The 12518-nt window shown below is 38.8% G+C and overlaps 1 protein-coding gene across 6 annotated transcripts in view; it reads right to left on the reverse strand.

The window, feature by feature from the left end:
* Positions 1-5572: 5572 nt before the first annotated feature.
* Positions 5573-12518, reverse strand: part of LOC131346877 (B-cell receptor CD22-like) — a 96554-nt gene continuing 89608 nt past the window's right edge. For all 6 annotated transcript variants that reach the window (XM_058380605.1, XM_058380604.1, XM_058380607.1 and 3 more), the window contains 10 exons: positions 11453-11710; positions 11106-11363; positions 10759-11016; positions 10412-10669; positions 10067-10324; positions 9729-9977; positions 9544-9628; positions 9200-9245; positions 8342-8556; positions 5573-8249 (listed from right to left, as the gene is read on the reverse strand). In XM_058380605.1, the coding sequence (XP_058236588.1) occupies positions 8201-8249; positions 8342-8556; positions 9200-9245; positions 9544-9628; positions 9729-9977; positions 10067-10324; positions 10412-10669; positions 10759-11016; positions 11106-11363; positions 11453-11710 (1934 nt within the window). In that variant the 3' untranslated portion in view covers positions 5573-8200. The remainder of the gene's footprint in view (positions 8250-8341; positions 8557-9199; positions 9246-9543; positions 9629-9728; positions 9978-10066; positions 10325-10411; positions 10670-10758; positions 11017-11105; positions 11364-11452; positions 11711-12518) is intronic.

The raw sequence follows: 12518 nt of genomic DNA on the forward strand, positions 1-12518 counted from the left end.
CCTGACACAGAGGATGAATAGAGAGATCCTCACTGAAGTGGAGAAACTCCTTTTAACCAGCAACATCAGCAAGTTACAGCCATTTAAAGCAGCTTCAGTCAGTTTCTAGAAATGTGTGAAGTGTTTTATTCTGCCAGCAGCTTAGTTTTCATTTATTAGTGATTGTTTCTTTATTGTGAATGCTTGAAGATTACCTGAAGTCCATTTTCAGCAGAGTGTGTGTATTTAGAAGAAATAAAACTGTGTGTGTGTGTGTGTGTGTGTGTGTGTGTGTGTACTTGTGTGCTAGTCAGATGATAAACTTGGGGATGATGAGACCCTCCTGACTTTCTGAGTAGGAATTCTGAGTTGAGGTTCTTTTGCCTTTTTTCAAAGGTCTAAGCTTTAGACAAACAAAGCATGATGTCCTGACTGGCACACAGTGTTCCTGACTCCTGACTCACTGTGACTCTGAGCAGGATAAAGTGCATGTATATATCACAGTACAGCTATGTTAATTAGCCAAAAGCTCCTCATATACATTGTTTCATTTTAGCTCACTCTAAATGAAGATAAAATAATACGTATTATTTTGCTTTGTATGTGAAGAAATTGTGTCAACATTGAAATATTTTTGCTGTGTGTGTGTGAGTTCTGTAACAATGACAGTTTTTATAAATAAAGGAAAAACTTCTGCTGCAATATCACAGAACTGATCAGTCTCGAAAATGTATTATTCACACTTTCATACACTCAAAGTATCTCTCTCTCTCTCTCTCTCTCTCTCTCTCTCTCTCTCTCTCTCTAATTAATTAATTAATTAGATTATGCTTAAAAATTAAAAGGGTATTCTGCAAGAGACAAGTTACAATTGTCACAACATATGTAAACATTAAACAGTAATTTGACAACAGTAAGGTAGGAACAGCTGAGTCTCACAGGTCTTAACACTTTATGTAATTATGCACATTAGCCAGTAAAAAAAAAAAACATGAAGAGAAAGGACATTAAAGAAAAAGGCCAAGGTTTAAGTTGTTGGTGGAAAACTACCTTAAAGGAATTGTGCTCTCAACCATACCTGTGTGAACAGCAAACAATAGGAAGAGGGACTCAAACCATGGTGCCCCAAACTCACAAGCATGTGCTTCCCCAAGTGATTAGCCTTCCCCTTTGGAGCACTCAGCCTAGGCACGAAACTGGGACACAGAAACAAAGCAGCAGACCACCAGTGGGGGTGCTGGTGGGTGGATTATTATTCCTTGTTAATCATGTGATTATGTCATGGGTATTGTCACCTTTTTCTTGTAACTCTTAATGTGACATATTGTACAGAGACCAACAACTCTGAGGAGGAGTACACGGCATCGGTGACTAGCTACATCGGCAAGTACATAGATGACATGACTGTCTCCAAGACCATCACCACTTGCTTCAATAGGAAGCCATGGATGAATATAAAGGTGAATCCAGAGCCACTTCTGTGACAGCGACGACACACGTGCATGTGGAAGGACATCCAGGCAATCACTAACTACAGGACAACTTCACCTGCCCGTAACAGTGATGTCTCCCTTCCAGATATGCTGGACAACTTCGATGCTCAGTTTAAGGTGCAGAACAACATGGTCACAAGGAAGACTATCCCTCCTCTTAATGACCCTATGCTCAGTTTAAGGTGCAGAACAACATGGTCACAAGGAAGATTATCCCTGCTCTTAATGACCCTATGCTCAGTTTAAGGTGCAGAACAACATGGTCACAAGGAAGACTATCCCTCCTCTTAATGACCCTATGCTCAGTTTAAGGTGCAGAACAACATGGTCACAAGGAAGATTATCCCTCCTCTTAATGACCAAGTGCTCTGTCTAACCACAGCTGATGTGAGGAGAACTCTATGCAGAATTAAGACATGGAAGTCTGCTACACCAAACAACATTCCTGGTAGAGTGCTTAGGGAGTATGTAGAACAGTTAGCAGATGTCTCCACTTACATCTTTAACATATCCCTGAGCAGCAAAATTGTCCCTAAATGCCTAAAAACCACCTCCATCATCTGTGTGCAGAAGAAGTCTACAGTGTCCTGCCTCAAAGACTAACGTCCTGTTGCACTCACACTCATCATTATGAAGTGCTTCAAAAGACTCATCATGAGGCACATTACCACAACCCTCCACAAGGCCCTCACACACCTGGAAAAAAGCACACATACATATGAATCCTGTTCATAGACTTCAGTTCAGCTTTCAACACAATCATTCCTCTGCAACTGTATCCTGGACTTCCTGACTGGGAGACCTCAGTCTGGATTGGGAACAGCATCTCCAGCACCACCACACTGGGCACTGGGGCCCCTCAAATCACACGTGAACCACATCATCAAGTTCACTGATGACACGACCATCGTGGGTCTCATAAGCAAGAATGATGAGTCAGTATACAGGGAGGAGGTGCAACAGCTCAAGTGGCAGGGTGGTGGTAGCTCAAGTGGTTAAGGATCTGGGTCATTAACTGGAAGTCCCAGCACCACTAAGCTGCCACCATTGGGCCCATGAGAAAGGTTCCCAACCCACCCTGCTCCAGGGGTGCTGCATCATTGCTGACCCAGTGCTCTGACCCCAACCCCTCAAGGATGGGATATGCAAAGAAAGAATTGCACTGTGCAGTAATGTATATGTGACAAATTAAGACAACTTAACAGCTAACAGCCTGGTGTAGAGCGAATAACCTGTCTCTGAACGTTGACTACAGGATAGCACAGAGTTCCCTGATGTAGTTGTGGAAGTTTGGAGAAAATAGCACACTGGTAGGCATGGACAAAAATATGAATTAGATTTACAACAATTAAATTATCATTTAATGGTATTTTTCCAGGAAACACTTACAGCATGTCTTTGCAGTAACTCGAGATGTAGTGTACATGTCTCGTCTTTAACACTCGGCCCAGTGTTCTGCAGAGAGGAGGGGTGGAGAACATGAGCAGGTTCTGCTGAAGATCTTTACAGTAAGAGATTATTATGGACAAAGAAGCCACCTAGTGGACATTTCTGTAATAACTCACCTGATAGCCACCTTCATCTTCTGTCTCTTGCTTCTGCTCAGGGGTGTAATTTCCACTGGGGACAGGGGGGAAATTGTATATATTTTTTATGTTTGTGTGACAATCTTGCATCCTGTGTACCAAATCAGTAGTGTATCTATTGTATTATCAATTTTCCATCCTTTTGGATTACAGATGTAAGGATTACAGATGCTTACTTCCTACCCTGCAATAATACAGTGTTGGAGGCATAAAAATGATCTACTTTAGGTATTTGTGCTGCACAGAACATTATGGGTGGTGATTTATGCATGAAAGACAATTATTAATCATTAATTAAGTAATGATCAACATTTTCATATAATTACATATTAATGTTGCTGCTGTCTATCTGCAAGTGATATTACAAAGTTGTGATTCAACACGTCATTTTTCTTTCTTTACTTACATCAGTATTTTTCTTTCATCATTGTAAATATTTAATTTATCAATTTAATTTATATAAGAAGATAAATAAAGCTCACATCTGACACTGAGGGCTTGAGCAGGAGAGCGGAGATGTTCATATCCTCTTACAGCACAGCTATAACTGCCTGCATCCTCACTGCTGACTGACTGCAGACGGACTTCATTTCTCTCGCTGGTTCTGCAGGAGTGATCTGAAGATCAAGATCAACTGGTCCCACCATCTCTCAGGGTGAAAGGTAGGTATTCATCTAGACTCTTCTCTGTTCTGGCACCGAGGTGGTGGAATAAACTTCCCCTAGATGTCCGTACAGCAGAGTCTCTGACCGTCTTCAAACGACGTCTTAAGACCTACCTTTTCCTGAAGCACTTAACCTAGCTCTGATCTCTCCCTGTTTATGTATTGTTATATGGTTAAACAAACAACAAAATAAATAAATAAAAAAAAAATACAATTTTAGGCTAATGGTATCCTAAGTCTGTAATCCACTGAACCAGTGTTAATGTTTTCAGTGATAAAGACTTAAAGTTATTATTGTCTTATTCAAAATGAAAACTGACTTAATATATTAAACACAATTATTTACTCTTATTTTTCCTTCACACTGAGGTTTGAAGTTTTCAGCACACCATGTCATTTTTAGTGAAATTATTCTCCTAATCATTATTACATGGGGCTCATTTTAAATCTAAAGTTAACTTTTCACAGTTATACTGTTATAATTATTAGAATTTCTCATTTTCTGTAAATGTAACAAATGTACATGGCAGTACATTTGCAATTTTGAATTTTGCCCCTCTTCAGTAAACTCTGACACTCCATTACACTCTGACTTTGTATGCATGATGTCGCGGTTCATCTCCCCGCCCCTTGTACTCGGTTCAACATGCGTGTATATTACGTGAAGAAGTGATCTCAGTGATTTTTCCCTTGATTTTTATACAGTCGACGTCAAACATTTATTTCTTTTTTTAAGGGTAATGTATTAAAAGCTAACTTTTAAATGAAATGAAAGTGTTTTGGGAGCATGACTGGGGTCATATTTAGGGTTTAAACTCTAAAAATAAGCATTTACAGTACAGTATTAGCATTTTTAGTGACACCACTGAACAAAACCTCGTACTGGCGTTTATCACGTGCTTACAAAAATTTGTACACTTTGAATGATAAATCCTCTATGCTCTCTAAACTGCATGCATAGCTACACTCATTTACATAAAGATTCAATGCACCAAATCACCATATATGTAGAGTATGGAGTAAGTAACTTCCATTTGTAGAGATTATTCAGCTGGAATACCAGACCTGTCTTCAACAATGTGTGCAATGGAGTGATAATGCTGATTGTGTGTGTGTGTGTGTGTGTGTGTGTGTGTCCAAAATCTTTTAATAGCACAACAGCAAAGAGGTTTTACATGTTGCTCACATTGCCTCCTATGTTTAATACAAAAGCAGATAAATTACAACAAATTTATTCCTAAAAATGTAAGCCTAAATTTAAGGCTAAAAATGGTTAATGCTGTTTACACTCGGCTTAATAATCTAGAATTAACACTTTATGTATACTTTATACACAAAGTATAAAACACAGTCAACGTTATGCCATCCATTTCATGTCCTAAGTATTATGCCTGTAAATAATAATAATATGAAAGATTCATAGAACGAATTAGGTCATTTTAAAAATATTGTTCGCATTGTGCTCTGATGAGCTTGATGTGGGTGATGAAGGTTGTAGTTCACCGTTTTACTGTGTCTCTGACTCCCCCTGATGTTCTCAAGGGGGAGAACATTACATAGTGCTAAAAATATCTATAAATAAAGGAAATTAAATTCAATACGGAAAAAATCTGTAATATTGATAATAAACTATTATACTAAACAAAATACTATAATACTAAATTTTATGCTACTGTATACTACACTGTAATTATAATACTCAATATGATAATGTACTGTAATATATTAATATAATACTGTAATGCTGAATTTATATAACACTTAATATTGCATCAGTGCAGTTTAGAATGATGTGATGGGAAAAAGCTTATGATTTCTGACAAAACAGAATTTTATTTAATGATGAATGAATGCAGTATAAAATGAAAGTTTCTGTTTGCGTAAGAACTCATTTAATGTGTGTGAAGCAGTTCTTTCCACATGACTGAAAGAAATGAAACCAACAGCTCCTCCTTCAGGTCAAACGAGTCACAGCAGGTTATGGCCAGAGAGAGAACCACTATGGCTTTACAGGACTGTAAACACTGATGTACAATACACCGGCATGATAAAGTAAAATAACAATATTCATTTAGATTAGTTTATTATACACACTTAGTACACAATACACAAATGAATGGCCTCATTTAAAGACACACTGCAACTTAATGCACCAGAGTAAATGTGATAAACACTATACACATACATATTAAATGGAATCCTGTAAATCATACTGACCATGAGCAGAAAACAGAACAATCATAAATTAACAGCAAAACAAGAAAACCATCAAATATAATGCTTAGAAAACCTAGTTCTAAAACTATGATTAAATATTTACTGATACATATATGCTTTACTAGAAAGCTGCATTTTGCATTTTATTGTCTTAAAGCTGGATTCTGAACTAAGGGTGGAGAGTTTATAATGAGTTATCTTTATATATACAAACTGTGAGCAGTTTAATCCTGATACATATTTACACTTATCCAATATTCTCTACTTAAACTTGTCTTGATTTGAGATTTTATTTAATCTTGGTGCACAGACTCAATTGTAACTGAAAGTCGTTCCTCGGCCCATGTGGAGAATATGATGATTAAATTCAGACACTCTTATTTAACAAGAGAATTCTCAGCCACTGCTAAATTTTATCAGAATGTCCCCTGCTCTACCAGATGGGACAGCACACTGGACTATGTATATACAAACAATACTGAAGCGTACAAGGCTTTTTTCCTTCCCCACTTGGGTCTGTCTGATCACCACTCATCAAACATGTGAAACCATCAGTGAAAACAGTGAAGGTATGGCCAGAGGGAGACATTTCTTCATTACAGCAACAGTTTCAACACTGGAGCATGTTTGCCTAACAGGCCAGTTCAGGCCTACACACAGACATAGTCATTTATAAATCCTCTGTTCTGGACCATATCAACAAATGATTTAACAACATCACATTTTAACAACGTCTGTCAGGCATGTAAAAACTTTCCTAATCAGAAGCCGTCTCTTGCTGAAAGCTAGAGATGCTGCTTTTAAGTTGGATGATGCAGAGGACTATAGCAGAGCCAGCTCCAACCTGGACAAGGGTGTTAGGAAAGCTTTTACAGCCTTTATAAACCTCATATCGAGGAGCAATTCCACAGCAACTCCGACCACATATGCATGTGGAAAAGAATCCAGACTATCACTGACCACAAACCTACAATACAAACACTACCAACTAGCAATGCCTTCCTCTCAGATCTCAAGCACTTCTTTGTTCACTTTGACCAAGACATCAGACATCACACCACAAATGTTGACTCCTCCACATTTGATCATCTAATGTCGCTCTCCACAACAGATGTGCACTCAGCACTGAGCAGAGTATATGCACAAAAGTCAGCTGGCCCTGATAGCATACCTGCGCATGTGGTCAGGGCATGTACTGACCAACTGGAAAAATCTTCAGTGACATTTACAACCTGTCACTGGCCCAGGCTACTTTTACCAACATGTCTGAAGACTACAACTATCAAACCAGTGCCTAAGCATTCATCTGCAAAGTGTCTGAATGATTTACGCCCTGTTGTGCTTTCTCCTATTGTTATGAAGTGCTTTGAGACCTACCACCTACATTAGACCAGTTTGCTACTACACACCACCTTCACAGGTCCACAGAGGACACCATTTCCACTTCTTTTCATTTAGCTCTCACACAGCTGCGTTGTTCCCACTGAATTGATCACTAAGCTTAGTGACCTGGGCATATGCACTTCCATATGCAGGTGGATTATGGACTTTCTGAGTAATAGAAGGTTGGGTAATCACATGTCCTCAACCCTCATCTTGAACATTGGCATCCCACAAGGCTGGATGCTAAGCCCACTGCTCTACTCCTTGTTCACCCATGACTGTGTCCCTCTGCATAACACCAACATCTTCAAGTGTGCAGATGATACCTCAGTGCTTGGTCAGATCAGCAAAAACAATGAATTGGTCTAAAGGGAGAAGGTTCAAACACTATCAGCATGGTGTTCCCTCAACAACCTCACCATCAATGCCACAAAGACCAATGAGTTAATTGTAGACTTCCAGAAACCAGTGTGTGGAAGAAATTCACTGCAAAGTGTATAAGAGAGATACAGGTCCAGTCACACCAGAACTTACAAGTTAAGGGCCTATGTATACTATCCTATATTATCTATCTATAATGTATTATGTATCTATGTATTCATCCATTAGAAGGTCTAAAGATGGTTTTACACTGTAGGTGTTTTGTGTTAAAAATTGTTTGTGTGTGAGTTGTGTTTTGCAGATAATTTGTCACACACAATGTGACACGCTAACCAGCAGATGATTGAGTGTCACTGGTCTGGTGTGAATGCTCTTAAAGCACTGCTGTAATCGTACAGTGTAACAACAAGTTTAATTTTACAAATTAGCCATCAAAGTTTCTATAAGGTTTCTGCTGTGGATCTTCTGATGAGATTGAATTAATATGTGAAAGTTGTTTATTTCACTCTGCTGGAGATTACAGTGGGATCCTCAACATTGGAAGGCCTACAGAAAGAGAGACAATTATTACACTAAGATCCAGCAGAAGATCATTTCCAGCTCTGTTAGACTGGAGGAAACACACCAGCTCCTCTCACCTGTAGTCAGCAGTAGTGGTGCGTTTAAATCTAACACTAGCGTACTGAACCTCCCCGTCCTCAGAGGCAGAAGCTTTCACAGCAGAACTCTCAGCTTTCCTGGGATCAACTGCCCTCTGGTGTACAACACTGGCATACAGAACTTCATCCTGATGGGCTGAGGCTGAATCAGATACAGTGTTGGTTGGATTTGCTATGTTGGCATAAAGATTATCCTGAGGTGGAAGAACATGACATCACAGAGACAGGACAGAGGAGTTTATGCTGAGGTTTCTCAGTTACATGACAAGCCTTGTTTTTTTGTCTTATTAACATCAACAGAAAGAATAAAGGGAGGCTGCTGAGGGAACAACTGCTAATAGTTGCTAAAATGTAAAAGAGAACAGGAACTGATTTCTGACATGGATTTTCTACAATGTTAACTATAATGTTAGCATTATGTTACTGTTAATAATAATAATTATAAGCTCTCATAATCTCAGCTCTCAGGACATACCCAACTAGTCATAACTTTATAACACAGTTATGATATATAACAATATAACACAGGTTAAATATCACAACTTTAGAACCAACTGGTTACACCTTCAATATAAATTAGTAAACCCTGCCCACAATCACACCTTAAAGGAGACTGAAACTACTCCTGATTACTCTCCTGAGACAAACACTATAGGATCAACAAACTATACAATTTAACACAGTTCAAATAACACAACTCTAGAACAAACCAAGTTAAACAGATAGTACACATAGGAATAGGAATAAAACACACAGACGCATGGTGTTACAGGAAATTAATCCTAAAAAAGTCTTTAAAGGATATTCACATACACTTCACAACAATTATTTATTTACCTGTCTTAAACTTTGGTCTGGCGTTGAACCAGCTCTTTTCTTTTTCCTGTTGAAACAAAAAAGCAACAAGAGTAAATAAAATATAATAAATCCATTATTCCTGTCACAGGAAACACAAAACATACACTATTTGTAAGTTCTTCACAGAAGAGTGGAGCTTATAATAATAGTAAATTGTTTCAGAGATACACGACCATTTGGCAAAATACTGTACAGAAAATATATTCAGATAATAACAGGAGTGTTTACTGGAAAAATATTCAAACTCACAGGTCTGTACAACAGAAAAGTATGTTGTTGTCATTTTTTTTATATTAAGGTGAAAACAATCTGTATTTTCTTACCTTATACACCAGAAGGTGACAGTCAGACAAATGCACACAAACAGAACAACACCAAGACCTGCATATACACCTACGCTCTGGGACCCTGTGTGGACGAGGATGTGATAAAGAATCAATGTTTTATATTTATTAGTTTGATTCTGATTTATATCATTTATATGATATATCATTTACATCACCCTCACCTTTTAAAGTGACAGTTACTGCAGCTGATCTCTCAGAGCCGTGTTTATTCTGAGCCTCGCAGAGGTACTGTCCACTCTGTACAGCTCTGTAACTCTGTCCAGATCCTACAGGTGAGCTTTCATTTCCCTTATACCAGGTGTAGTTCTGTACAGGTGGGTTAGCATCACTGCTGCAGGTCAGAGTCACTGAACTGCCCTCCACTATCTCACCAGAGGGACTGATGGACACTGAGACATTCTTTGGAGGATCTAAAATGGACAGAAAGATAACACTTTAAGTAAATCAATGACAGTTTTAGCTCTTATTGGCTGTGAGGAGATCTTCAGCTTTAACTTACACAGAACATTCAGAGTCACACTGCTGGACTCCTGATGTCCGACTTCATTACTGCACTTGCACTTATACTCTCCAGTGTCCATGGAGCTGATCTTGGAGATGGTGTAGGTCTTTTCATTTCCTACTGATGTCGCCTGCTTATACCAGGTGTAGGTCTTCACAGGTGGGTTAGCATCACTGCTGCAGGTCAGAGTCACTGAACTGCCCTCCACTATCTCACCAGAGGGACTGATGGACACTGAGACATTCTTTGGAGGATCTAAAATGGACAGAAAGATAACACTAAGTAAATCAATGACAGTTTTAGCTCTTATTGGCTGTGAGGAGATCTTCAGCTTTAACTTACACAGAACATTCAGAGTCACACTGCTGGACTCCTGATGTCCGACTTCATTACTGCACTTGCACTTGTACTCTCCAGTGTCCATGGAGCTGATCTTGGAGATGGTGTAGGTCTTTTCATTTCCTACTGATGTCGCCTGCTTATACCAGGTGTAGTTCTGTACAGGTGGGTTAGCATCACTGCTGCAGGTCAGAGTCACTGAACTGCCCTCCACTATCTCACCAGAGGGACTGATGGACACTGAGACATTCTTTGGAGGATCTAAAATGGACAGAAAGATAACACTTTAAGTAAATCAATGACAGTTTTAGCTCTTATTGGCTGTGAGGAGATCTTCAGCTTTAACTTACACAGAACATTCAGAGTCACACTGCTGGACTCCTGATGTCCGACTTCATTACTGCACTTGCACTTATACTCTCCAGTGTCCATGGAGCTGATCTTGGAGATGGTGTAGGTCTTTTCTGTTCCTACTGATGTCGCCTGCTTATACCAGGTGTAGGTCTTCACAGGTGGGTTAGCATCAGTGCTGCAGGTCAGAGTCACTGAACTGCCCTCCACTATCTCACCAGAGGGACTGATGGACACTGAGACATTCTTTGGAGGATCTAAAATGGACAGAAAGATAACACTTTAAGTAAATCAATGACAGTTTTAGCTCTTATTGGCTGTGAGGAGATCTTCAGCTTTAACTTACACAGAACATTTAGAGACACACTGCTGGACTCCTGATGTCCGACTTCATTACTGCACTTGCACTTATACTCTCCAGTGTCCATGGAGCTGATCTTGGAGATGGTGTAGGTCTTTTCTGTTCCTACTGATGTCGCCTGCTTATACCAGGTGTAGGTCTTCACAGGTGGGTTAGCATCACTGCTGCAGGTCAGAGTCACTGAACTGCCCTCCACTATCTCACCAGAGGGACTGATGGACACTGAGACATTCTTTGGAGGATCTAAAATGGACAGAAAGATAACACTTTAAGTAAATCAATGACAGTTTTAGCTCTTATTGGCTGTGAGGAGATCTTCAGCTTTAACTTACACAGAACATTTAGAGACACACTGCTGGACTCCTGATGTCCGACTTCATTACTGCACTTGCACTTATACTCTCCAGTGTCCATGGAGCTGATCTTGGAGATGGTGTAGGTCTTTTCTGTTCCTACTGATGTCGCCTGCTTATACCAGGTGTAGGTCTGTACAGGTGGGTTAGCATCACTGCTGCAGGTCAGAGTCACTGAACTGCCCTCCACTATCTCACCAGAGGGACTGATGGACACTGAGACATTCTTTGGACCATCTAGAAAGTTCCATGATAAAAGTGAGGAAAGCAGTTCATGGTCATAATTAATGCTTCTTTACTGTCTTTCATCAAGACTTGAAGCCAGTGTTTAACCATTTTTAGCATTTATTGCAACTTTTTTCATTATAATAATTGGCTCAGTATTTTATTTTAATCTTTCTTATTGTGATAAATCAGGGATTCCATGCTATAAATGCTTGTATTTTCTTTTTTTACTTTCATAAACCAAAGAAAGAATTAAACTCTCTGTATTACTTACCACTCTATTTCACTAATCAACAGAAAAATAAAATTGCTTTCAGATTAATTTAACAGATTTAGTTAATACAAAAATAATAAAACACAATCGAACAATTTTCATTGCAAGAATGAATATAGTGACATCTAGTGACAACACATTAGGTGGAATGTAGAGTCCTTTAAATATTGTCGTGAATTTCAGAGTTTTATAGCATTTGGTTCTTCCCCTTTTTGCTTTAATGACAGTTTGCACTCGAGCTGGCATAAACTCCACAAGTTAATGTATAAAACATTATGATAACATTTTAGATTAAATCCATGGGAGCATCATCTGATCATAAGCTTCAGTAGAAAACATTACACTAAAAATCTGACCATTTGTACACAGGAGATAACATGGCCATTATCACTAATCTGAGTAAATTTATAATAGGGACCAAGAAATAGTGTAGAATCTTCATTAACTATATATTGAAGATATTAAACATTTCCTTTGTTTCTTAAGTTCTAAACCCTTCTGGTTAATTCTGTTTGTTTTTTTTTAAATCCCAGATTTTGGGAAAAA

The sequence above is a fragment of the Hemibagrus wyckioides genome, linkage group LG26, assembly GCF_019097595.1.
Source record: "Hemibagrus wyckioides isolate EC202008001 linkage group LG26, SWU_Hwy_1.0, whole genome shotgun sequence".
Taxonomy (NCBI): Eukaryota; Metazoa; Chordata; class Actinopteri; order Siluriformes; family Bagridae; genus Hemibagrus; species Hemibagrus wyckioides.